This window comes from Ciconia boyciana, chromosome 4, assembly GCF_034638445.1.
Source record: "Ciconia boyciana chromosome 4, ASM3463844v1, whole genome shotgun sequence".
Lineage (NCBI taxonomy): Eukaryota > Metazoa > Chordata > Aves > Ciconiiformes > Ciconiidae > Ciconia > Ciconia boyciana.
This window is the reverse complement of record NC_132937.1, coordinates 87,003,434-87,030,486: the sequence shown is the minus strand read 5'-3', so window position 1 is coordinate 87,030,486 and position 27,053 is coordinate 87,003,434. Positions and strand designations below refer to the sequence as shown.

General features: G+C 49.7%; 1 protein-coding gene across 7 annotated transcripts in view; it reads right to left on the bottom strand.

The window, feature by feature from the left end:
- Positions 1-26,367, bottom strand: part of TDRD7 (tudor domain containing 7) — a 49,861-nt gene extending 23,494 nt beyond the window's left edge. For 2 of the 7 annotated variants that reach the window (XM_072860537.1, XM_072860542.1), the window contains exons 1-6: positions 25,163-26,366; positions 22,417-22,638; positions 14,202-14,343; positions 12,580-12,793; positions 6,377-6,462; positions 4,995-5,212 (exon numbers count right to left, since the gene is read on the bottom strand). In XM_072860537.1, the coding sequence (XP_072716638.1) occupies positions 4,995-5,212; positions 6,377-6,462; positions 12,580-12,793; positions 14,202-14,343; positions 22,417-22,623 (867 nt within the window). In that variant the 5' untranslated portion in view covers positions 22,624-22,638; positions 25,163-26,366. Of the gene's footprint in view, positions 1-4,994; positions 5,213-6,376; positions 6,463-12,579; positions 12,794-14,201; positions 14,344-22,416; positions 22,639-23,184; positions 24,147-25,162 lie in introns of those variants that run through there. The other 5 variants (XM_072860538.1, XM_072860543.1, XM_072860540.1 and 2 more) reach the window with 5 other exon arrangements.
- Between the last annotated feature and the right edge of the window lie 686 nt (positions 26,368-27,053).

Sequence of the window (27,053 nt, the reverse complement as noted above, 5' to 3'; positions counted from 1 at the left end):
CCCTGGGGCCCAAATTAGAGATGCCACCAGCCAACTGAATAGCTTAGTACAGCTTTCAGACTATTTTCCATTCCTGCTCTTTCATGTGGGTACTAATGATGTTGCAACAAAAAGTCAATCAAAAGAGATTTCAGGGCCCTGGGAAGAATGCTAAAACATTCAGGAGCACAGGTAGTATTTTCGTCAATCCTCCCAGTAACAGGGAGAGACTTTGGAAGAAAAAGACAAGCCCAAGATATAAATACCTGGCTCTAGGACTGGTGCCTCCACCAAAACTTTGGGTTTTATAACCACTGAAGAACCTTTGAGGCACAAGGTATGCTGAGGCCCAATGGGATCCATCTATCCCAATGGGGGAAATGCATCTTTGGTTGTAAGCTGGTGGGACTGATTGAGGGGGCTTTAAACTAGAATCGATGGAGGAAGGGCATGCCAACAGGAGACCTGAAGGTAAGCCAAGGGTTGGCATGGCATCGCCTGAGGGTGGCAATGCTAGCAGGAACATTTATGCTGCTCCTGGGAGCATGGAGGGCTCAGGGGCACATCTGAAATGCTTGTACACCAATGCACACAGTATGAAAAACAAACACTATGAACTGAAAGCACTGGTCAGCTCCCAGACCTATGATGTCATTGGTATTAGCGAGACTTGGTGGAATGAGTCCCACGACTGGAGATGGGGTGCTGGGATGGAGGGCTACAGGCTGTTCAGAAGGGATAGGCAGGGCAGGCGAGGTGGAGGAGTTGCACTGTATGTTACGGAGAGGTTTGACTGTACAGCCCTTACAGTTAGCGATGACGTGGTTGAGAGCCTCTGGGTGAGGATTAGGGGGATGGACAGCAAAGGAGGTGTAGTGGATGTCTACCACTGATCGCCCAGCCAGGATGATAGCACTGAGGAGTTATTCTGCAGGCAATTAGGAGAGATCTATGGATCGGTAGCCCTTGTTCTTATGGGAGATTTCAACTTCCCAGACATCAACTGGGAATACCATATTGCTGTGACGAGCAAGTCTGGGAAATTCTTGAAGTTTGTGGAAGGTAACTTCTTGTCACAGGTACTCAGCGAGCCAACTGAGAAAGATGCCCTCCTAGACTTGCTATTTGTGAATAGAGGAGGACTATGTCAGGGGAGGTTTAAACTTGACATTAGGAAGCATTTATTTACCGGAAGGGTTGTCAAACACTGGAGCAGGCTTCCTAGAGAGGTGGTTGATGCCCCGTGCCTGTCAGTGTTCAAGAGGCATTTGGACAATGCTCTTAATAACATGCTTTAACTTTTGGTCAGCCCTGAAGTGGTCAGGCAGTTGGACTAGATGATTGTTGATAGGCCCCTTCCAATTGAAATATTCTTTTCTATTCTATTCATTTTCAAGTACTCCTTATCACTTGCCTTTTTTCCTACTGAGCCAACATTTTCATGAAGTTATTATAAATGCAAAGATCTCTTTTCCCAAGCTTAACGGTCCACACACACAAAACATTTTTAATGTAATGAGAGTCCTTCCTGTCCATTGTTGTAGTTAAGTCTTAGTTGCAATTTTATAGGCCAGCAACTAGGTATTAGGAAGTTCCATACTTCTTCAGAGAGCCTTGGTCTTTATAACACTGAACAACCCTGTGTTATTGTTTTTGCACCCTTTACCAACTCACTCAATTACAATCCTGACCAGCATGCATCCAAGTGTTCCCCCTGTGGAATCCCACCATGACTTCCTGCCTTTCTGAAGATCAACCATTTCAGCCTTGCTACATTTCCAATCTTTTAATCACTTATCAATCCATGCAAGGACTTTCCCTAATGTCTAGGACTGCCTAATTCTCTAAAAGCTTTTGGAAAAGAACTCTGGAAATTCAAGTAAATATTTTCAGAAAACATGTAGGAATTTAGTCTTCTCTAGAGTTGTCATATCTTGAATCGCCATCTCCTGAATCACTCATAGAGTTCAAGTAATTGAGGAGAGCTGAGCATGTGCAAGGAAAAAAATCTTTTAAACATACACACCACTCAGTAAGGTGGTTTACAATTAGACTGCAAAGGGAACCACCAGACATGTTGCCAGTACTGAAAGTAAATGTATTATTACTTTTGGGTTATTTGTGACTTCCAAAAAAATAACCAAACCCAAAACCCCACCAAAAAAATAAACCAAACTCGTTTGTTTACAAGTCTGCATCCCTCTCCCCCTCAGGGGTTCAGCTGCCTGCACCCCAAGGATTCAAGGCTGAGCCCAAACACAGCAGAGCTACATAACTTTGGCTCAGAATTCTAAAAAAATTGCTAAGTTGTGCAAAGACTTGTGAGGAAAAAATCTGTAGAAAGATAAGAAATGAGACAGGTAGGATGGCTAAAATGGGGATCACTAACTGCTCAAAGATGCATGACAAAGTAATTCATCAAACACAAAGGTATAAGATTCTGACAGAAAAAAATTAGGGTGGGAGGAAAAAATTGGTGAATTTTTTTTGATAGAAAAAAAGTGGTGGGACACAACCAATTCAGCAACACTGCAGATCTGGCTGACAGAGCTGTTGAAATGGACTCTTCTTCTCCTGACTGAAGCCTGTCTGGACAGCAAAGACTTTTTGGGTATTATATAACAGTGGTGAGCATATTTATTCTCAGCCCAATTGCTCATTAAGGCTTGGCTATAATCTGCGAGTGCTAGCCACTACATAATTACTTTGTACTTTTGCATTTAGCTGTGCAAAATATGTTGCTACAAGCAAGATAACCTACGGAAGGGAGGTAACAGGCCGAAGGAGAACAAGGCCAGCCTCAATCCTTTGTAATAGGTCCTCCTGCCTGAAAGATGAAGACTGAAAACAAGATCGTCAACCTGCAACTTATAGTGATTTTTGAAGACTTCAGCTCACTAGATAGGAAAAATCTCCATTACTGGTGGTTGTAACCTAAACACAGAAATGATCATTTCCCAGAAGCCAAAAATGAAATTCCTTCCTTTCAGAGAAAAGTTGAGAGATATGAGTTATTCAGAAGTGACACTGTCCACAGCAGAGACCTGAAATGATGAGCTTGGAGATGCTGAAAGTGTATTACAAGGTTTATTGCCTGCTGGTTTGTAACTAAGCTACTACTGATCAGTATGCATTCAATAAGAGTATGTGCTGTCTCTTTAAGAGGGTACTGAGAGAAATAGCAAGCATTTTTTCTGTTCTTCTGAGGCTGGCAGACACTCCCAGTGTCAGTACCCAATAAGGCAGAAATAATTCAGAAATTAGTCACGGAAGCACCTTTACTGATACTGAAGAGTACAGTCTGCCCGCTGGCATTTCAAAGGATCTACAGAGCTGTACACCTGCAGACAACTTGTTTGAACCAGGAATAAACACTGATTATATTTAAGAGATGTATGGTAGCCTTCATATGAGAAGGCCAGGGTCCCAGTTCAAACTTCTCCATGCCAGAGCTGTGACTATGGTTTACATAAGTCAGTAAACTGAGACAGGGTTTACAGGCTCATTAACAGTTCTCTACAATAAGACTGAGTGTGCCAAGGCAACATGATAGTTCTGATTGCTGTTGCACTGTGCCTGCTGTATTACAATGTTTCCACAGATTTAATGACTGCTTATTTATGCTAAAATGACTTTATTTGCCTGCTAGAAAGAAGAGATAGACCCAACAGATGACAAGCAAATGGACAATGAACACAGACGCGAAGATCCTGGATAAACAGTAACATCTTGTCTGGAACATCAGCTAAGAAAAAGACTAAAACTTGCTGCATGAATTAAGTAACTCAAAACATAACAGCTTGCTGCTTTATGGATAACACACAAATCGATTGTCAACCATCAATACAAACTGCTGCTGTCTGCATACGTTACTGATATCTGTAGTAAGATGTCACAAATGCATTTTTTATGTATGTGTTAGAATACCATACACACATGCAAATGGTGTTATTCCTGAAGAGCAATTATTTAATCTCAGTGAAACTTTTTTTTTGGCATTTAAAGTTATTACATGAGAAAATACTTAGCAGTGTGTACGTGAAAAGTCACTTCAAGCAGACAGATATTATTATTACTTCAATACCCTTCTGGTGCCACAGTTTGACAGATGTTGATGAAGTTGAAAGTGCTCATTGATATGACTGGCCTGTTAAAATAAAGCTAAACAAAGCCTTGATGCAAAGTTGCATTATACCCTAAATGAATCATGAGTGCAGAAGAAAAGATAAAAGCACAGCAACTGAAGACCCTTAACCGAGTGGTGATGGCAATTCATGTAGCAGACCTGTAAGTGGAGGCTCAGCCTGATACCAGCTCCTAATATGAAGGACAAAGACGCCCCTGGTGATCAAGAGGTAACAGACATTGGGGCGGGGCAGGCAGGAAGGGGCTGAGCTGTAATATCTCCCCCCAACATTATCATACTTCACTTTCATCTATTATTGTATCATAAGCCTAACTTACACAGCAAAATTCCGTAACCTTGACTTAAGATGTGAGAAAGACCTGTGGAAAAGTCTATAGACAGGTAGTAACTACAGATATACCTAAGACTGTTCACACAGGATTTACTGGTAACTTACAGATTTAAGAGGAGATAAACCCGCCAACAAGGAAAAGTATAAAATGCAATGGGGAAAAAAAAAAAACCCAAACATGGCATGGAGAGCAAGTGTCATCAGCTGCTCTCTGGATTGTCAGTGTTGGAGTCAGTTAAAGGTGGCAACTCAGCAATGTGGAGCACTTGCTCCAGGAGGCCACAGAGGCTGACCTCTCTTCTCCAAAACAATGCTAGTCCAGACAACAGTGATTTTTTGGGTGTTGTTTTGAAGGCATTGTTACAATTTGGTGGGGGGTGTTGTTCTTTCTTCTTTTTTCTTTTTGTTTTTTTTTTTCTTCACTGCTACAGATCATGAAAGGAAATGCAGGACTACATAAAATAACACTTGGCAAATGAACACTCAGAAATCTGTAGGGTATTGGCATCTTCCACAAAAATGACATTCAATACTTACTGTGCATACATGAGGCCAGTTCTCAAGCTGGCGGAGCACTGCTGTGCTAAGCTCCTCCCAGTACCTTTCCCGGTAGATCTGTGGCATCTTTGACACCCAGATGCCACTGCTGCACTTGCTCAGAATCTCCTTAACGCGACTTTGAACTTCACTGACATGAGTAGCAGAAGGGCCAGAGGCAACAGTATGTGTCTCCGCAACAGATGTATTTGAGTTATCTGTTAAACAAAAATATAGCCTTGAAGTAAACAAAGCCCTATCAGCAGAAAGACAGATGATTACCTACCTACTTAAAAATGAAACATGGCAGCTGCCAGCATAACACCAACTCTAAAATGTGGTTCTCCTGCCCAGCATGGCTGTTTCAGTCACTTTCTATTGGAAAGAGCCATAGAAACCTCAGACATTTAGTGATTGACCTGGATGTGAATTTTCAATCACTGTAGTTATTTTCATAAGAAGTTTCTGAAGGGATCCTGGAAGAGGTTACAGAACCCTCAGCCACGCTGTTGCTGAGAGGCTGCACTGAGGCAAGTGTACCAAGAGGGACACAAGATAATTTCCTTAGGAGTACGAACACAATAACGAAGATACAGCAAAAAACCTAAGGATGTTCTTCTAAATTCCAACAGATGTACAAAACAGACCAATGATTTGCCTTTCATTCTAAGACATGTCCTGAGGAAAAGTCTGAACCCAGCACCCAGCCTTTCAGTGCTGCTGCATCCAAGGAAGCCTGCCAGCAGAGCAGGGAAAGAGGCAGCAACCATCCAGCTACTTTGGACAGTTTCATACTTTGTGTATAGGAGCCAGGCAATCATTGTCCCAGTTGGAGGTTCACATCACTAGCCTGCCTGCTCCCTCATCTCTACTCCTCTCCACCCTTTGGAGGGGTACATTTGCTACCAGACCTGTAGCTTCACTAATCAGCCTGACAGGTCTCAAAGAAAGCAACCATCATTTGATGAGCCCATCAACTGCACAACTGCTGGGAGCTGGGCACACAAAATGGTATTTTCTGTTCAGCTAGGTTAGTGTGCTGCTTCCTCCTGAAAGCCAGGATTTCACTCTCCTGTACCAGATCCCTACCCTGGCAGTGAAGTTAAGCACACTCCTCCTGTTTCCAAGCTACTCACACTAGCTTTGTGATTGGCTTTGACACTTAATACACAAGGACTTTCCTAGAAGACAGTGAGGCAGACAAGTAAAAACACACATTTCCCCAGCACCATGAAATCACAGTGAGAAGGCTCACTCACAGAACTTGGTTTCTCACCCAAACCCATCTTCATTCAAAACAAGTACTAAGACAGATTTTTCTTACGATGACGCCCAATCTAATGTGAGTAGCTGACAAAAGTTTTCTTAATGGGCAAACATACCATTTGAATCTATGGAAGAGCTTCTGGACAGGTGAACTTGTAACTCCTTCTGAAAACGTGGTGGGACAGTTAGTCTCTTCTCAGACCTAAAATTGAAAAGAAAATTGCTTTAAATTGTTCTCCTGGCTCTGAATAGCATTCCATTTGCTTACAAGACCTATACATACATTGTATCTCACATACTTCTAGCAGGCCCCCTGCACAAGATCAGTACTCACAATGTCCTCGCTTGGAAGACAACATCATCAGCAGTAACAAGACAGATCAACAGGTAGTTTCTAGTTTTTTCTTATTATCCCGATTATTGTGAGAAACAAAATGCACAGGAAAAAGACATTAGCAAAAGGAAAGCATATAGACCTAATAACACAGTTGATGGTCTTACATTTGATACATTCAGCCTCACTATTTGGTCTTTTTTCTGGATGGCGTCTCAGTCTTGCTGTTGAACATGATTATGCTCACCTTCTTGGTAGCCACGTCAGAGTCTCCTGAAAGTATCTGGCTTCAGAAGTCAGGGGAACACCTAAAACTACACAGGAACTCAAGGTCTTTTTGTGGACGCTCTTGCTACACTGTTAAACAGATTTCCTCTCTGAAGTGCTCTCCCACAGAAAGGACACAAATGTCATGCCTGCAGGTGTTCTGAGGTCCCTCAGAGAGCAGCAGCTTATACTGGGAGCACACGCAGCACAAGGAGCTCCTGACAATGAAGAGGTCACAGCAGTGTGTAGCTCACTAAGACTGTTTGGGAAACAATCAGCTGTGGCATAATTACATACACTGCAAACAAAAGGGAACAAAAGTTGGGAAAAAAGAGTTCAAAGACCAGGACGAAGCACCTCTCAGAGACACATACCCAAGGAAGAACTGCAGTGGAAAAGTCAGGGTGGCAAATGCACCAAAACAGCTCTCCAGAGAAGCATGGCAGGTTGCTGTGAACACCAGGCACCTCCAGACCACAGCAGCCACCGCACATGCACTGAGCAGGCTCTGAAGATAGTCTCTGCCCAAGGGGCCAGTAAGGAGTAAGCAGTACACTCTGCTTACCACAACTTCACCAGCCGCAGAAGCACCAAGGGGGATCTTCCCAGATTCACCTGGGCTCTGAGAAGGTAGGATAGGGGTCAAGCATGATGCTGAGGCTAGTAGCAACAGGAAGTCGAGACTAGCACAGTATTAAGGTTGCCCTGTGTGCCTTCACACTGACCTTTAATCAGAGCAGATCCGCAAATCAGAAAGAGGCCTCCCATATTCACACATCTTCTAAGCAGCATCTTACAAGACATAACATGAACTTGTCTCCCTTGCTTTTTTGTTGTCCCCATAAGATGAAACTAGTGCTCCTCCACCAGCTATGGGGTGTCACTTGTACCAAAAATACTTCTTCTGTTCTGGGTCATGTCCCACAGCATTAGCAGTGAGGACAGCCAGCACCCAGCACAGCATTTTCCAAAGCAGGAGAGGCATACTCAGAAGTGCTGAGCAGCAGATCAACTACAAGCACAAGCATTTGTGAAACACAAGTGAGATGAGACTCAAAAAGTACAAAGGCAAAGTCACCCACATGAAACCCAAACACACATTCACACCTTGCACTTGTTGGGCATCTGAAAAGACTCTTCCAACACTCCACCTGCATCACAGGAAAACTCTCTACCTTCTGGGCACAGCTCAGATCCCCACACAAAGCAGCAGCACAGTCTCTTCTTAGGAGGTCTGCTGTGACTGGCCATGCAGACCCTACAAGAAACCCAGGATCTCACCTCTCTATAGATATATTTACCAGTATGGACAACTCCAAGCTGGACAGATACCCAAGGAAAAATGTCCCCTTAAAGGGAAGCAGACTCAAAAGAGACTACCACCATTGCTAGGCAGCAAGCAAAACAATCCCATGAGCTAGCCACACGGGTAATGGAGACTGTCCTGCTACTGCTGCCTCCTAGTAGGAAGCCACAGCTGTGTTCTATTCCTCAGTGCCACACACCATTTCTACCACCTTAAGCCCCACATCAGGTGACACTGATGACACGAGTGCAGGGTAAGCGAGCAGGAACTGCAACAAGGTTTCAGTGAGGAAGAGGGCAGATGTTCCCCTCTCAAGCCATGCCATCTGGAACACCTTGGAAAGGAACCTGGAACAGAGGACTAATGATTCCCTTATGTTGCATGTGAAAGCAAACTGGGCTTGGGATCCTCTCAGTATTAAGAGACTTCATGTGGTATCTTCCTGTGCTTTCTGCTGTGGTTCAACAGCTTCCCATGGAACAAGGCAGTGCTAACATCACCTTTGAGTTGAGTTATCATCAGTTTCGAGCTCTGCAATCAGACACAGATCCTGTGATGTGCTGCTTGCTCACACAGACCATGGTGGTCTTATCACTCCAAAGATAGGATGTAACGCAGCCAGACAGCAGCAGGGCCAAACCCAGCATGCAGGTATGGACAACTCAGCTGCCTGCAAGGCCTCATGTTCCTCGGCTGCTAGAAACTGTTCCCAGCAAGAGGCCTCCTAGCCACACCAGCAATACGAGAACACATCAGCAGCCCAGCCCTTTGCAAATGCCTAACCAGCCATGCAGCCCTGCCAAGCCCCCCTGCATAGCTGTAGCCGAGCAGCCAGTTATGTTTCACTCCCACACACCACGGTCTCAGAGTGAAGGGAAGGCATGCCCTTCCCTGCCTATCGCCTTACCTTGGTAAGGCCCATGCCACCTAAGTCTTTGGCCATTGGACAGTGCCATCTCAGCAGTGGGGCCAGGTGGCGGCCAGCAGCAAATGTTGCCTGCTGGTCCAAGCAAGGGGGTCACCAAGCATCTCAACCTGTTCTCATCCATGCCGTTGCTTTCCAGCTTCAAGGATCTCTGCAGTTAGCCTTACAAGCAAGGTCTCTCTCGCACCTTCTGTGGGTTTGCAGGTCAACATCAACATGCTCATGACATGAACTTACCAAGTGATTGCTACTACAAAGACAGCCTCTCAGACCCTGCAACAGTGTCTGCAAAGAAGGCCAGGGAAGGCAGCAGGAAACAACCTGGCACAACTGCAGCTACCTTCAGCATCTCCCCCTTGTTATCTGGGTGTGACAGAATGGGGAGGAGAAACAGCCTGTGCCCCTTCCACCCAAGACTACGCAGCGGGTAGCCCCAGAAGCTGTGCTCATGAAAATCTCTCAGCAAAACACCACAGAGCGCTAGACAGGTGGGACACAGACGTTGGCAGCCACAAGGGAACTGCCATTTGCAGCCTCACTGTGGGGCTTCACTACACAATGCTGGGTGGAGCACCAAGGCCAGTCAGCACTCAGACAAAGCCTGTCACTGGGAAAACATCCTGCCAAGGCAAGTAACACAGATCTGCCATAGCAGGACAGATGCTCAACAGAGAAGGAGAAATCAAAGACCCTTTAAGTGCAACCCTGAGAGCAGAGATGTGCTTTGCTATGACTTTGGTAAATGGAGGGGCAGGGGGCAGGGTAGGTGTCAGAAAACACACCCAGAGAAACTGCACATGGACAGCACCTCAGCCCAGACTGGGAAATGGGGCAGAGACAAGCTCTGCCACCTTCAGGACTTCTCTCAGTCACCCTGTGCCCTGAATGCTCAGCCACTCTCACAGGCAAGTGCTGGCACTGCTGCTGGAACAGTGTCCCCGAGTCTGTGCCAGCTACCTACAAGGCTGGTGTGAGCCCAGGACTTCTGAGGATGCTGCTCACACCTCCACTCATTTGCACACTCTTTTGAGGTCAAGACCTCCTCACTCAAAGCAGCTTTCCCTCCTGCAATTCCCAGAGCACAAGCAACTACAGTAGCAGTTCTGGGGGCACAAAACACCCCCATCAGCAAGGACATCAGACCTGGATCTTGCCAGACCTGCTTCAAATTGGCCAAGTTGAAACAAATTAATCCAGTCACAGGCAGCACTACACAACCTTGCATTAAAACAGAATATGATCCTCTTATCCATGAGCCCTCCCTCTAGTATGTCCCCAAGCTAACAGGACAGCATTTGGACCCTTTGCAGCAGCACAAGATGTCTTATTCTCCAGAACTACTGGGGCCAAAGTACACTTTGCCTGTAGCTTCTCCTCCTGAGTAGGCAGGAACAGACATGAGAAACAAAAGCAGGAGAACACTATTACCTGAAAGGAGCTCAGGGAAACCTGCCAGAGAGGAACAAAGATGACAACACAAGAAGAAGCACACTCCATTAGAACAACCAGAATAGGGCTGACATCTACCTTATTTTATTTCAAGCATTACAAAGCTTCAAGTACTACAAAACACCTTCCGGCCTTCCAGCAACTAACTAACCTGGCGAGAACATAAGCACTCTTTTTGCTCTGCCTGTCCCGGGAAGAAGGATCCCTGCCTTTTAGGGAAGCACCACTTCAAAAAATCCAACTCATCTGCACACACAGAAAAGGTAAGCCCTGTGCGCACCTGCTCCCACATCTCTCTCTCACACGAGGATGGCTTGGCCCTTCTGTCCTCTGTTGCAGCAGCCTCCTCGACAAAACAGAGCACAGAGCTGGTGACGTTTCTCCACTGCAGCTCCACCCAGCTCACTCAGGAGCAGAACAACAGGGGTTAGCTCAGTCCACACTCATGTCATTAGGAGCTGTGGCACAGACAGAGAGGCCCATCTCAAGTCTCCCCGCTCCTGCTGGGGCCCCGGCCTCACCCGCCACATGCAGCACGTCTCTCTTCCCTGGCCTCTGCCTCCAAACCCTCCACTCCTCACACGGCCGCTGCCAGCTCCTCCGGCTTCCTCGCTGCTCCTGCCACTGCTCTCCTCCTGCCCACCTCAGCTTCACAGCCTCTGGCTCCTGCCACCATCTCCACCTGCCTCGTTAAGAAATCCTCCACATTTCTGCCTGGGCATGTCCAAACAGCTGCTGCTACAGCCACAGGCCAGCTGCCCATGGACACAAGGAGCGACTCCTGCCCTCGCGAGGAGCCCTGCCCCAGAGGAAAGCCCAAGCAGATCCACCCGGCAGTCCCAAGGCTGCCTCCCCCTCCACGGGGCACCTGCCCACCCCACCAGAACCAGCATGCTGCGGAACTTCCCAAAAAGCATGACCAGCAGAGCACTGCCGTAGCGAAGGGCCCTTTGCGGAGCAGCAGGAAGGTTACGAGGCACTGCTATCGGCCGTCACTAAAATGCCACAAAGTCAGGCACAAAAGCTGAAGCGGCTGCTGCTCTCACGAGTGCTCTGAGCGCATCCTCATCTCCCCCTCTGGCACCCAGAGCCCTGGCACACACGGGACTCACGCAGACGACTGGGGCAGGACGTGCCTGCTATCTGTGGGTCTTCCAGAAAGAGCAGGCAGGATTAAGCTGTCGCTCTGCTCCGTGCCCTTCACAGCTACACCGCTGGGGAAGCAGCACACTGCTGCCATTTCCATTCAATGCAAGGCTGACTTCCAACCCATCCTGGTGACCTGCAGAGGATTACCACCACAATCACAGCTCCAGGGGACTTAGCACAGCTCCGGCAGACTGAGCACAGCCACAATGAGCGAACAGCAAACACTTTCGCCACCATCAGCTGATGGCCCAGGGCAGCCGAAAACAACACAGAAAGAGAAATGATGGGGCAGCAGTTGGGTAAGCCACCTGGATTAGAGAGGCTCAAAGGGGGCTGAAAACCAGCATGTACCGCTAACCCAGCAAAACTGCAGCTCCAGCCCTCATCTCAGTTCACCCAAACACCGTTGGGCAGCTGCTGGCTCCAAGCACGCCGAGAAGGGCCACAAACACTAACGCTGCAACGGAGAAGTCAAGCAAGAGGTAAAGAGCAGCCACCTGCAGACAACCGTGACCCTGAACACACAGCATCGCCTCTCACCTCCACACAAACCTCCTTCTGCTTTCTGTCGCGCTGGCCACAACAGCTCCCTCCTGGGCCTGGGAAACAGCGACATCCCCACACACCCTTGGTGTGACGCCTTTGGCCACACTTCTCCCCAGAAGACCTGGGAGCGGGCCAAGAGCACAGGGTAGCTGCGGCAGCATCCAAAAAGGCAAAGGGCCACCCATCTCCCTCCGGGGTACCGACCCACGATCAAACCTCACCTTCTGCAAGGGCGGAAGCCTGGACTCCCACATCCCAAAACGCACTGCTGACATGGCAGCATGCAAGGGTCCACCACGCTTCATTTCACCTTGCTCACACACGCACACGTGCACACACTGACCTGTTTACCACAGTGACGTGCCTCTGCATGGGCATTTCTTTAGATGGTCCACTCCCAGCGGCTGGAGGCAAGGCAGAGCGGGCACTCTCCGCACTGGGTTTCACCACTCCACATGCCACTCCTCTGCCTCGTGGCGGGCGAGGAACAGCCCTCTTGCTGCCTTCTTCTGGCACGCTCAAAGGCCTGGGCTGTCGCAAAGTTCCTTTGGGCTTTCCTAAAGAGTTTGCAGACGTAGCCGTGAGTAGCGCCCTCCTCCACCCAACCCAAAGAGACTTCAACCGCAGAGATAGCTCCCTCCAGGGAGCCCCTACGTTTCCAAAAGACAGTTAAGAAGCATGCTCTCAGCCACAGTCGTGGGTCTCTTTGCTACAGCATCGTGGCTCACGCCCAGCGACTCACAAACCACAATCTCCGCCGCCGCGCTGCAGCAGGGAAAGAAACAGGAGACCCGTCTCTCCTTACAATCTCGGAAAAGCCAAGGTCAGGCTGCCCTTTACCACCCTGCAGCAGCAGCAGCTCCCAGAGGTGTAGCACATGCAGCTTAACTCCACCTCCTCGGCCACCTCCTGCACCGCCACCCAAAGTTTCTTCTTCTCTACCCTGGCTTGCAAGCACCCTCCTCCCAAACTCCCACCACGCAGCAGACGTTACCAAGTAACACCTGCAGAGGAACACGCCACGCTGGCCTTCGGGCCGCTCTGGGATAAACGAGCTCTCAGTCACTTCGCTGTTTACTTGCTGGCTGTAGCACACCAATTTTGGCGGGCTCAGACTCTTCCGAGAGGTATCGCCGTGCCAGACAGTGAACCAACGTCCATTTACAATCACTGTCGTTTAAGTGGGATATGAGGCACCAGTTCAGCTTCCCAACTAGAGGGCAGACTGTTGGCGTGGTCGCAGGAGAGCAAGAAGCAGCAAACCCTTCGTTACAGGCAAGAACAGGGGAAGACAAACAAACTGCGAGACCCACTCTTGCTCCAAGCGGCCAACTCGCAAGCAGGTGGGCCTTGCCTGGGCCTCATCCTGGGATGCCCCACTGACAGCAACACAACAACAGCACGGCAGTGAGGGAAAGCTGACCCACCGGCTCTGGAAAAACACTGCTGCAGCAGCTTACGCAAAAGGCACAGAGGTACAAAGAGCCACCCCTGGCCATCAGCAATGTCGTGCACCAGGACACTTGCCGCAGCAACAGGAGCTGCTGAAACAGCCACAGAAGATGCTGCATGGGCTCCTTCTCACTGCGAGGGCATGGCTCATCCCTGCCACTCCACAATGGCCCGAGCCAGCCTCAAAGAACAAGTAGGCTCATTGCCACACTTCTCGCCCGCGTCTCAACCACCTTTCTCACGGGCAGGTGGAAGTAAAGCCAAGCGTCCTCTGAGAATTTTTCTTTCAAGATCATTCACATCTCATGTCTGCACTTGAGAAGGGCTTTCTCACCAACCATGGCTTGCAAGCACAAGCACCCTTGTCAACAACACTCCCGCTCCCAGGAGCTCTTCACCGGGACCACGCAACTCGTGGCCATTAGTGACACACCCTCACAGCCAAGACTATTGCTGCAGCAGCTGTACAGTTCTTTCACAAAGGCTGGCCCTCCACAGCTGCCTGGGGCTTACCTGCTAACGTGACTGGAGACGTGTTCTTCAGCCTCATCTGGCAGTTCACTTGCCGTCCCACTTTCCTCTTGGAACTCCTCTGCCGAGCCACCAGTTGAGCAATTGGCACAGTCTCGCTGCAAGCAACAGCATGGCAAATGACCTTGTTGGAGTAGGAAGGGGACAGGGGGGAAAACAGTCAGTGAGGCCCAAGCTCATCCACAGCCCTCAGGACTTGCAACCATTTCCACGCCTGTAACTGCTGGGACACGCGGGCCTGCAAGCAGTTCACCAAAGGCTTCAGCAGCAGACACAGACCTTGGAGACCTCTCTCGCCTTTTGCAGTGCACCTCAGAAATCAGCAGACAGACAGAGCCTCTCCATCACCTTCCCACATTAGGCTGGGCCCCACATGGGAACAGCCTGGTTTCTTACTCCCATCCTACAGGCTGACCATCTCGCTTTACAACAGTGGGAAACCATGGGCTTCCAGCCTGCCCTTGCTCCTCCTGCCAAGGCTCGCCAGGTGCTCTGGCACTACTCTGGCCCTACAGAGCCGGGCTGCCTTTGCTCCACTTACAAAAGAAACAGCACAGCCATCCTGGCTGCACAGATCGCCGTGCAGGCACCAGGCTGGCCCCCAACAACAGCCCAGCCTTGGGCAAGCCCATGGCCACCTCCCTGGCCTCCTTAACAGCTTCTTGCCTCGACCTCCCCTTGCCATGCCTGAGCAATGCTGCCACAGGCCATCCCTTGAAAGGATGCAGGAACCCCGCTTCAGCAAGCCCCCGAACCACATGCCTAGCATGCACTTTGCCTCACAGAGTAGATGCAAGGCCAAACTTCTGGGCCATTCAACTGCTAACAGCCTGCAAAGGCAGCTGGACGAGTATTTCTCCATGGCTCCAAAAGGACACAGGCAGCCATCCAAAAACTCCTGAGTGAAAAATTGGAGTCTGTAGTCTCAAGAGGTCTCTCCATGGGTCTCAGCCATGCTCTGTGGTGGTGGTACAGACTGAAAAAGGGGCCCTCATGCACAGCACCACCACCCTCATAACCATCGCCCCCGACAAGCACAGCGGTTGACAATTTAAGCACAGGAGAAACTCAGGGACTTGGCCAGCACCTCTGAAATTTAGCAAAAGCAGCTCCAGAAAGGAACTTTTCTCACAAGTGAGGCAGGGCAACCAACGCAGAAAAACCCAGTGCCAAGACAGAAAAAGCAAGCGATTGCTAAGCAGCAACAGCCTGCTCAAGAGCTCTCCTCGGTCCCTCAGGCTGACCCAAACACCCCAGGGAAATATGGGCAAGGGATGGCAACAACAGGAACAAGGCAACACTTTTGGCCTCCAGCTGATGCTGGGGTGCATCAGCTTGTCCTTCCCCTCCTCTTCTTCCTCCACTGCACACCCAGCATCTGCACCGGGCTGGCTCAAAGATGCAGCCACTGGAGGGAGGTGCTCTCCTTCTGTGGGACAGCTCTCCCATCCGAGGAGCTCCTTCTTAGAAATCGGACAGCATACCTGCTGTGCAGTCAACACCTATGCAAAAAGCGTACCAGCAGCCTCACTACTGCAGTGGTTAAATGCAAGGAATCACAGAAAAAGTGAGGCTGGAAGACATCTCTATAGACCACCTCATGCAGCATCTCTGCTCAGATCAGCATCAACTAGACCTAGTTGCTCAGCATATCGTCCAGTCGGGGGTGGAATATCTCCAAGGATGGAGACTTCTCAACCACTCTGGACAGCTTGTTCCAGTGTTTAGCCACCCGTGCTGTAAAAAAGTGGTGTTTTTAATGTTTAAATGGAGTTACCTGTATTTCACTTCGCTTCTGTTGTCTCTTGTCTGTTCACTGGATACACCTGAGAACTGGTGATGGAGTCTGGCTCCATGTTTTTTTACTCCCTCCAACAGGTATTAATACACATTGATAAGATCCCCCTGAGCCTTCTCTTCTCCAGAATTAACAGCCCCAGCTCTCTGAGCCCTCTGTAAAGATGTTCCAGTCCCTTCAGCATCTTCACAGCTATTCACTGAACTTGCTTCTGTATGTCCATGTCTCTGTCATTCTGGGGAGCATGGGACTGGACACAGGTTCCCAGATGTGGTCTCACTAGGGCTGAGTAGAGGGTAAGAACCACCTCCGTCAATGTGCTGGCAACACTCTTCCTAATGCAACCCAGTATGCTGTCCGTCTGCTTTGCTGCAATGGCACATTGCTGCTCACTGTGAGCTTCATGTCCACCAGAACGCCCAGGAATTTCTCTGCCAAGCTACTTTCCAGCTGGTCAGCCCCCAGACTGTACAGGTGCATGGGGTTATTCTTCCCCAGGTACAGGACTTGGCATTGACCTGCATTTAATTTCATAGGGTTCCTGTTGTTTCATTGCTCCAGCTTGTTGAGGTCCCTCTGAATGGCAGCACACCCATCTGCTCTATCACAGTCCCTCCTATCATCTACACACTTGCTGAGGATGATCTCTGTCCCATCATCTAGGTTATTCATGAACATGTTAGACAGCAATTCCCCAGCACAACCCCTGGGGATGCCACTGGTACTAGCTTTCTGATGGGTTTTGTGCCACTGTTATGGGAGAGACTGCCAAAAGTCTTACTAAAATTCAGATAAACTACATCCAGTGCTCTCCCCTCATCCACCCAACCAGTCATCTCATTTTGGAAGGGTATCAGTTTGGCCACATACGATTTTCACTTCATAAATCCATACTTGCTCCTACTTGCCTTCTTGTCTTTCACATGTCTGGAACAGCTTTCCAGGATTAGTTGCTCAATCGCCTTCCCAGCGATCGAGGTCAGGCTGATCAGCCTGTGCTTCCTCAGATCCTCCTTCCCACCCCTCCTGAAGTACAGGTGATACATGCTTTCTTCCAGTCCTCAGGAACCTCCCACTAACCACCATGACCTTTCCAAGATAATCAAGAGTGGTCTTGCAACATCAGCCAGCTCCCTCAGCACCCGTGGGTGCATTGCAACAGACCCGTGGACTTGTGCATGTCGAGTTTGTTTAAATGTTCCCTCGCTTAATTCTCTCCCACTGAGGGTAAGTCTTCCTTGCCCTGCACTTTCCCCCTCATCTCAGGAGCCTTGGGATTGCTGATGGCTGGTCTTACCAGTAAAGACCAAGGCAAAAGCAGCAATCAGTGCCTCAGTCTTCTTCATGTCCTTTAAGACCAGGTCCCAATTCCCATTCCTCAGTAGGCCCACATTTTCCCTCGTCATCCTTTTGCTGATGATGTACCTGTAGAAACCTTTCTTGTTGCCCTTCACGTCCCTTGCCAGAATCAGCTCCATATGGGCTTTAGCTTTCCGAAGCCCATCCCTGCATGTTTGGACAGTGTCTCTTCCTTCCTGAGGTGCTTTCCTTCCACCTCACCCAACTCTGCTTCTGCCTCTTGTGTGCATGCTTTTAATGGTAGAGTTAAGTCAGGAGCTCCTTGTTCATCCATGTGTGCCTCCTGCAACCTTGCTTTCAAAATAGTCACTTAAATAAGAGAGAAGCTTTGTCATGCAGTGGACAGTACCTGGCTGAGTCTTAACTCATCTTTGTGAAAGGTGAACCCAAAATCCTTAACTCTTCACCCTTTCAGAGATGTCTGTGCAACAATCTGTGCTCCGTGATTTGAGCATGGATTTGATAAGGCTTTAGGGAAGTGAAATACAGCAAAGGGTTGTAGTTCTTCATTTGCTGTACCTTCCTTCTTCTAGTTTTTCTGTTGTTCCTGAACTTTCTCCTGTTTCTGTACAGTTAACCAGCTATTTTAAAGACTCTCTTGAGAAGGATGCTCTCGGAACTGGCAGTGCTTTGGGAGCTGTTGTGAAGGTGATGGCACTCTGTCTTGGTTTTCAAGCTGCCGAACTTGCCAATAATAAATGCATTCTTTCTTAAGCCCATGCATGCTTGTTTGGGCAGTGTTTCTATATTCCTCCCAGGTCACTTGCCCCTGCTCCCACCTCATGCACGCTTCCTTTTTATGATTAAGTCAGGAGCTCCTTGTTCATCCATGTGTGCCTCCTGCCACCTTTGCATTTTTTCCCTGATTGGGGAAATGGACCATTCTTGAGATTTGGGGAGGCAATCCTTGAAAATCCACTACCTCTCCTGGACCACTCTTCTCTCCAGGACTGTATCCTGTGGGAGCCTTCCAAGCAGATTCCTGAACAGGCCAAAGCCTGCTCTCCTGAAGTCCTGGCTTGTTGCTACTGCTATTTGCTTTACTGCCCTCCTTTCAGGCTCCCGAACACCACCATCTCGTGGTCACTGCAGCCAGGACTGTCCCCAGCCTTTACATCCCCAACCAGTTCTTCCTTGTTTGTAAGAACAGGGTCCAGCAAAGCATCTCCTCTCATCAGCTCGTCACTTGTGTCAGGAAGTTGTCATCAGCACACACCAGAAACATCCTGGATTGCTCATGTTTGGCTGTTGTCCCTCCAGCAGGTATGGCAGTGGCTCAAGTCCTCCGGGAGGATGAGGGCCTGCAAATGTGAGGCTTCTTGCAGTTGTCAGAAGAAGGCATCACCTGCTTCATCTACTACTTCTTCGGAAGTAGTTTTTGTCAGACAGGGTTGTGCTGGTTTTGGCTGGGGTAGAGTTTTCTCCATAGTAGCTAGTATGGGGCTATGTTTTGGATTTGTGCTGAAAACAGTGGTGATAATACAGAGATGTTTTAGTTCCTGATAAGCAGTGCTTACACAGAGTCCAGGCCTTTCCTGCTCCTCACCCCACCCCACCAGTGAGCAGGCTAGGGGTGCACAAGAAGCTGGGAGGGGACACAGCTGGAACAGCTGACCCCAGCTGACCAAAGGCATATTCCATACCATATGGTGTCATGCTCAGTATATAAAGCTGGGGGAAGAAGGAGGAAGGGGGGAACATTTGGAGTGATGGCGTTTGTCTTCCCAAGGAACCGTTACGTGTGATGGAGCCCTGCATTCCTGGAGATGGCTGAACACCTGCCCGCCCATGGGAAGTGGTGAATGAATTCCTTGTTTTGCTTTGCTTGTGTGCGCAGCTTTTGCTTTCCCTATTAAACTGTCTTTATCTCAGCCCAAGAGTTTTCTCACTTTTACTCTTCCAATTCTCTCCCCCATCCCACCAGGGAGGAGTGAGCGAGTGGCTCTGTGGGGCTTAGTTCCAGCTGAGGTTAAACCATGACAGCCATGCTGTAGGCACTCATATTCACTCGTGTACACCTTCAGAGAGGTGCCCATTTCCAGAGAAGGGTACAAGAGCTTTCCTCATGCTCCTGGCTAACAGGCATTTTCCTGTCTATGTGGATGCATGCAGGATGGACCACCTTCAGCCCTGCTCTGTTCCCAAGGTCTCAGCATAAAAGATTTTTTGTTCATACACCGTTTATCATAGTTTCATAAATGCACGTTTTCACATCTTTGGTACATTTCAGGTTCTTTCTGTCACTAATGTCATAAGTTATTTTCAGCATTTCCTTCCTTTGTTTTCACATCACAGTGACTTTAAGTTTAGCATAAATGATAGTTTGAGTTAGCATGAATTCAGATTTAAAAAGAGATGGCGTGGATGAATTCACTTGCAGCAGAGCAAAGCGGTCTTCAAATTCCTCTTTTTGGAGGGGTGTAGTTATTTGAGCAGAAGTCAAAGTTTCCTTGAAGGGAGGTGCAACCATATGCTGCTTGTAACTGAACATGAAGCAAAGCAAAGCAGGGTTCCTTGAAATGACACAACCACCTCTTGCAGGTGCACAGTATTTCAGTTTGAGTCCCCTCCAGTGTTTTCTGTATACTGAATTTAATCCTCATCCTGTGTGGAAACTGTAGAACATGCCTATCGCATGAAAGAATAATTGTCAGAGTTCATCTTTCCTATATTCAAGAAGGCTAAATTAGCGTTCAGTAGTAAGAGGAACAGGGGACAATTTATATCATTGCCTTTCCAACACAACCAGTCTGTTCAGCATCAGTTAGCCAGGCAATGTTCATCTCACACAAATCCTTTGATTTAAGGAGCATGTAACATGTAGCACTCTGAGATGAATTTGTATTATATACTGCCCACTTTATAGGATTGCTTGTTGAATGTGTTTCTTGTCGTATGTCTTGGACACCTGACCTACCAGTAAGGAAAGTCCTTTTAGGACTACTTAGCCTGCAGCCAGGATCATCAGCTGCTAGAGGACCTTTGCATGTGCGAGTGTGTCTTGTGTTCCTGCCCTGGTGTCCCCAAAGGGATTAAAGGAAGAGGCAAGGGTCTTGGCAGCCTTTTTGGAGGCCGGAGTACTCCCAGAGCCAGGCTGACTGCATGGTCTTGCAGCAGGCTTGTGTGGACTCTGAGCTATGGTCTCAGCTTATAATGGAGCTCAAATATTCTGGAGAGACGTGAACGAAGAGCAAAAGCGTTATATTGAAATACTGCCCAAGTCCTGTATCAGGAAAGCATGTGGTAGCAGTCCCAAGTAGCTACCACCCCACACCAGTGCATAACCACACTTGCCACCCTCTGCTCAACGTTTGCCCAGGGGACACTCTGGACAGCAGCAACAGGAAGGCCATAAAACAGCAATGTGGGCTCAAGTCTTTGCATCTCTCCTGCCTCCCAGGAGCTTGCAGGGTGCTTCCTCTCAGTTGCTTCAGTCACGCAGAGCATAATCAGCACTCCTAAACCAAAGCTAGTCCTGCTCAACTACCTCAAGACTCTTGTTTAGTAGCTTTCTCCTTTTCCACCTCCTAAAGCTGCATTTCATTCTCTCCTTACAGCTGCCACAAAGAAGGCCCCACCTCTAGTGCTATCCAAGAGCCCACAAGGCTCTCAGTACACATCGCATTAGAGGATAAGCAAGGCTCTCAAGGGAATAGGAGGATACCAGATTACACCCTGCAAGGCCCTACTTAGAAACAGATGGCTACTTGCCAGAGCCACCGTGAGGAAGCATTAAATTCCAGCATCACAAATGTTCCCAGAGGTACCTGCATTCATGTTACTGACGTAGCTGCAGCTGATGCAGGCTTGAAGCACGTGAAAAAGCACAGACTTGGATATCTGCTGCAAAAGGGCAAATTCTGAGAGTTGTAAAAATGCAGCAAGGGAACCTCTTGCTTAAAAACAGACACATTTACAGACATCAGCACAAAACTCAGGACACCACTCATCACACTCTTCACAGCTAACCAGCAAGACCTAGTTCTGACTTCCCAGATGCCAACCCGATCCAGCTGAGCCAACAAGGGAGCTCAGCCTTAAGTGCTGTCTCTCCAGACCTGCTGCGACAGCCATACCTTGTGCCAAACATCTGCTAGCTTCCTCCTCTCCCACAGTCTACAAAGACTTCAGAAACCCAGACATGGCTCCAACAAGGGAGTGCCTTCAAGCTCTCCACTCAAACAGACCATCTATGAGTCACGCAGCTACACCAATCATCAAGAGAATGCCTTCTGACTCAAAACCAGGAACTCCACACTATTGGATGAGGAGGCTTGCAGTCCTGGCAAGCTGCTTCCAAGTTGTCAGCCACCAGGAGACACAGGCTAGCACAGGAAGGCCAAGGAATAAGGGAAAACTCTCCCAACACACTAATATTCTCTGCTGAGCTCTGCTTCACCTTCTCCTTGACCTCTGTGCTGACTCCTTGTCTCTTGCATACTTGCCAAGCTGAGGCGTTGCGACTCTTGCATCAAGGCACCTCACCTGCATGGGCTCCTCCTCACCTTGGCAAGTCTTCACAGTCCTATGGCACTGCAACTCATGACAAACAACAGTGCTAAGCCTAAAGTAAGCACTGTCAGGCTTGTAAGCAACAGCACCCACAACAGTTTTGCTGTAGGAAAAAGATGATGCTAAACCCCACCCTGAAGAGATGATGGAGACACACACACAAGTTAACCTTCTTTAAGGTCCCAGGAAAACCCACCAATATCCCCCCCTCCCCCGAGTTAGAAATGCTGAGGCAGGGACCAGAGCTCTACAGTCACACAAACTGTCTTTCCAGCCAGAACTCCTGTTTCTGGGAAAATGCCCTGCAACATTCCATCTTTTGCAAACACAACTTCCCGGTCTGCATGCAGAGGCAGGAAAATAAGGGGCACTTGGTCTATTCTACAGCTTCCACTTCTCCCAGCATTAGTGCACCACATGCATGCTACAGGACTTCTCAGACATCCATGGCACAGGCAGAGGTAAAGTTATGAACCATGCACACTTTACAAACAGAAAAGCCATTTCTGAACTGTAACTGATTCTTACCTCTCCCATTTTGTTCCCTTCCATTCTGACCACTCCTGGGATGCTCTGCAAGTAGTTTTCCAGTGTGCCATGTCCTAGGTGCCTGAAGGGAATCCACTCGCCGGTCAGGGATCTGTATTCACCCTGAAGTTCTGACAAAGGTATGCCATTTTTGAAGGGATGAAGAACAGCTCGCAGTGTTTTTGCAATAAGTTCAGGCTCCTGCATCTTCACCTATACGCCCTCCACCCCAAAAGAAAAAAAAAAAAGGGCATTTTTACATACACAGGCTAAAAATACCAGGTTTTACTGTTCAACCTCCCTCCCCAAACAAGCAAGGATTCAGCGGCTCAGTCACTCTTCTCTGGAGACCTTGATACTTCTGGGTACACTTGCAGGGCCTGGTCCTGCCAGCCAAGCAGAGGGTGGTATGAAATACACAGGGCATGACATCCTCGAAAAAAGCAGCTGAACGAGCGCAGGAGCCCCTGTGCATGGGCTGGCCCTGCCATCCAATCACCACAGAGTACGTAGCCAGAAGAGGGGCGGGGCTGCCAGGCAATTGGTCCACGTTACTGCCTGCAGGGCCAGGCCTTCCCCCCGAAGAGTGGCAGGGACCCGCCGCCCCCACCTGGGTGCCCGTGCCCTCCCCTCGTGCCCCGTGCCGACGCCCAGTAGCTCCCGGCCGCTCCCGGCTCACGCGGACCCGCATCCCCGCACCAGTGCCCATGGGGCGTGTGTCAGCTCCACCATGGAAACCGCATGCACCCGGGCCATGCCACGTCTTACCCACTGGCGCACGACGCCTCGACTCCACAGATGCCTCTTCAGAGAGAAAACCCAAGAGAAGCGAAACCCGCTCCCTGCAAAGCAGGGGGCTGCACACAGCAGGCGTGCCACAGAGCCAGCGCCAATATCGCCCCGTCTCATTGCCAGTCGACCGCCCTGTCCGGAGAAACACGCGCCCCCCACTGCGGCTCTGGTAAAGGCACAAGCAGTCCACTGCTTCATCTCCGACAGCACCTTCCCCGGTGCCACAGGCTGCTAGAGCGCTGGCAGGACGCTTCAGGAGAAGGCTTACCTGCCAGCAAGGGCTCCTGCCCAGGAAGCCTGGGCAGCCCAGAAGGAGGTTTCAAAGCGGGTGCCAGAGCTACCTAAAGCTCTCCCACCCCCCTCAGCTCACAGGTGTGCACACACTCAGGACTTCTCCAGGGCCAGCCAGCTACACTCGTGAAACACTAAGGAGCTCCAGGCACAAGTGCTGCCGGGCGGGCTCTGCGCTCCTGGGCAGGTGTTCTTCTCACAGACGCTCACTCGCCGCAGGGGCAGTCTCGCCAGAGAAAACTCCCCACCACGGTTGTGGACTGAAGCCGGACGGAGCTCTCGCACAGCCCAGGACCAACCCTGCTCTCAAAGCACGTGCTGCACGCAGGGTTGCGTCCTAACACTGAGCACGCTCGTGCGCTTCAAACGCCGCATCTTCACCCCCCAGCAACTGACGTGCAACACAAGCAGAGTCAGCGGTTCGGGAGAGGGTGACCTCGCTCTCCTCAAGCCTCTCTAGCTCAGACACAACAGGAGAGTCCCTCACCTCCAAGCACACAAAGGAGAGCAACTGCTGCTCGCCTACCTGCGCGGTGCTCTCTCCAAATGGCGGCAGCACCAGGCACCTGCCTGCAACCGCAGTACCGCTATGCGGGACACCATGTAAAGTTAGTCTGTGCTGCTCCCTGCAGAAGCAGCCCCCCCCTCACCATTTCCCTTTTAGGGAAATCTCCCTGGGCAACACACCAAGTCCAAAAGGAAGAGAAATCCCAACGCTCAGCACATTTCAGACACCGTGCCACGCGCTGCAGTCTACGCACAAACACTAACACTGTCTCTACCTTCCTGCACCCAAGTTCACGATGGCCCAACTCAGGTGCCGGGCAAGGAGGCACAGCATTAAGTCCTTGAACTGTTTTACTTTGTGCACACACAACGCTTTTTCCTAACCTGACCATGTCTCTCTGTGCGTGCCTGTATATTTGCACACCCACACATCTATACAGACAGCACCGCCTATACGTGTGTTTACACGTGCATGGTTCCTTACCCCAGCAATTCCTGCCCTTGTGGGTCCAGTGTGTTTCATTCACTGATCCTGGAACAACCTGTACTACAGCTACCTTCACAGCACGCCCAGCTCCACTGCGGGCCACAGCGTTACTGTACCCAGGAGGAGGAGCACACGTTGAACACCTGCAATGGGTATCAGCCACACTGGGCATTTGGATCCTCCCCTCATTCTTTTAGAGACTTAGCAGCTGGTGAACAGAGCTTCACAGGATGCCCCCAAAGAGCGAGAGGAGGTGGTGGTCACCTCCTAGAAGAAAAAGACCCAGGAAGTTTGTATCTCCTTTGGACCTACACAGTGTCATGGGGATGTCATGTGTTGGACAAATGCCTAAGTCTCAACTTGGTATTAAAGCTTCAATCCTATAAAAAACCAAACCCCCAAACATTGAGAAGTGTACCAAAAATTCAGTTTGGTCTGCAATTGTGTTCCAAGTCACATACATATAAGAGATATGGAAAAGTCAATGAGAAGCATTTTGGGGGCCTTTTTCTCTACTCTCTCTTTTAAATAATATACCCAAATTCTTATTTCATTAATACGGCTCCTGAAAGTCCTCTTACCTCAACTACCTGAATTTAACTTACTGCTCAGGAAAAATTAACGCAATACGCATTACATCTGGTCAGAGTGACAAGGAAGAAAACTTACGATAACCTGGGAAGGCAGTTTCAAAGGTCGATTCAAAAGAGGAAACTTCAATAAAAAGAGAAAGGGGGCGGGATGACATCAAGCCACCATCAGATAGCTCTGTAGTACACCAATACTGAAGAACTGAGTTATATCAGAACTAGCAAACACAATACCATAAAATATATCCTCCTAAATTATATTATGAGGAGCAGTCATGGGGACAATTCACTTAGTTAAACGAGGTGACAGATAGTAAGGTACAAAGGTTAAACTGAATGTAGTCTTCAACTTGCACCTGAACGACGTTCCCATTCCTACAGCTAGCAATAATGCAGAAGACTTGCAATGCAGTAACGGTGACAATAAGTAACACACTGATACACTAGCAGAAAGCTACATAGCTCAGAGTGGCTTCTGAATGTTTTTTAAAGTTCTTTTTGTGGTCAGCTGCTATGAGGTTAGGTCATTCAACAGTTATGACATTCACCCAGCGGCTCACTGCATCCAGACGGGAGGACACTTCATTTGACACACAACTCGAAGAGCCTCTATCAGTACGTCAGGGCACATCATTCAAACCAGTCTTCTCCGGCGTCTGAACAGAAACTTTTTTCAATATGCTTAAAACAGATTACCAGCCTCCAGTTGCGAAACGGTTTCCATGCCGCTGATTATTTCCCAGGCTAACAAAAAAAGGAAGTGAGGATAGTTTTCCGGCTTAGAAGGATTAACTCCCTAATAGCCGTACTTTTAAAAGACTACAAACACAACCCTGTGGAACACAAGTCTCCTCTGAAGGCACAAAGTAGTCACTAACCCGCTGAAGCCGGGACACTTTCTCTGTGACAACGGAGCCACTGACGAGAAGCAGCCTCTCGCTGTCAGGCAGAGCCTGGCCCTCTACACTTCCTCTCCCCCAGCGGGAGGGTTGACGCCCAGCGGGGCTCCGCTGTTTCCTTACCACCACCTCAACCCAGGGGCTTTCAGACAGGAGCCAAAGCCTCTTCCCCTCTCGCTGCCGCTGCTGCCGCCCCTGCTGCTGCTCCTGCTGCTGCTGCCGCCGCGGGCCGGGCCGGGCCGGGCCGGGCCGGGGCCGGGCCGAGCGCCGCCGCCTCCCTGCGAGGGGCCGGCGCGGCAGCGGTGCCCGCTCCTCTCGCGGCGAGTGAGCGGCCGCACGGCCCCACCCAGCACCCGCTCGCGCCCAACCGCCGCCAACTGCACGGCACCACCCGCCCCCCACCCCGGCGCGCCCAGCGCATGCTCCGGACGGCCTGGCCACGCCCTTGCCCCGCCCAAGGCATCCCGCGGCGCATGCGCGCCACCCGCCTCCTCCCGCCTCGGGGAAGGGGCCACGTGGCCTGCCTGAGGGGGGCGCCCGGCTGAGGCGGCGGGAGCCAGTTTGGGGCTGTCCCGGGTGCTCGCAGGGTCGGGGTCCTCCCGCCCCTCCGGTGCCGCTTCAGTTCACCATGCCCTCTTCCCATAGGGCCGGTGAAACCTCAGCCCTGTTGCAAGCCAGCAGCTAAAGTCGCCTTCTTGAGGGAGAGACTAAGGAATGACAGTGAAGTGTGTCTCTTCTACAGAGAATGCAGGTTTTAATTTAATTCACTTAATTGCGTCAATTTCTAAGTGCAGAACACTTCACTGAATTTAATTCTATAGTTGGATCTCTTTATTGACACCTGTACAAAACCATTGCGCAGGTGCACTCTCCATCAAGGAGGGGCTGGGAGCTGGTGGGTGCCTGGGCATCAGCTGGGCCTTGTCTGCACTGCCCTGGGCCTGCAGCACCATCTCAGCAGGGATGTATGTGCTCGGCCTGTACCCAGGCAGCTGCCAAGCTCCAGATGCCACGTGTCTGCGTGGGTACCTTGAGCAATGCTGCATACTTGAAACCTTTAGATCCCACAGG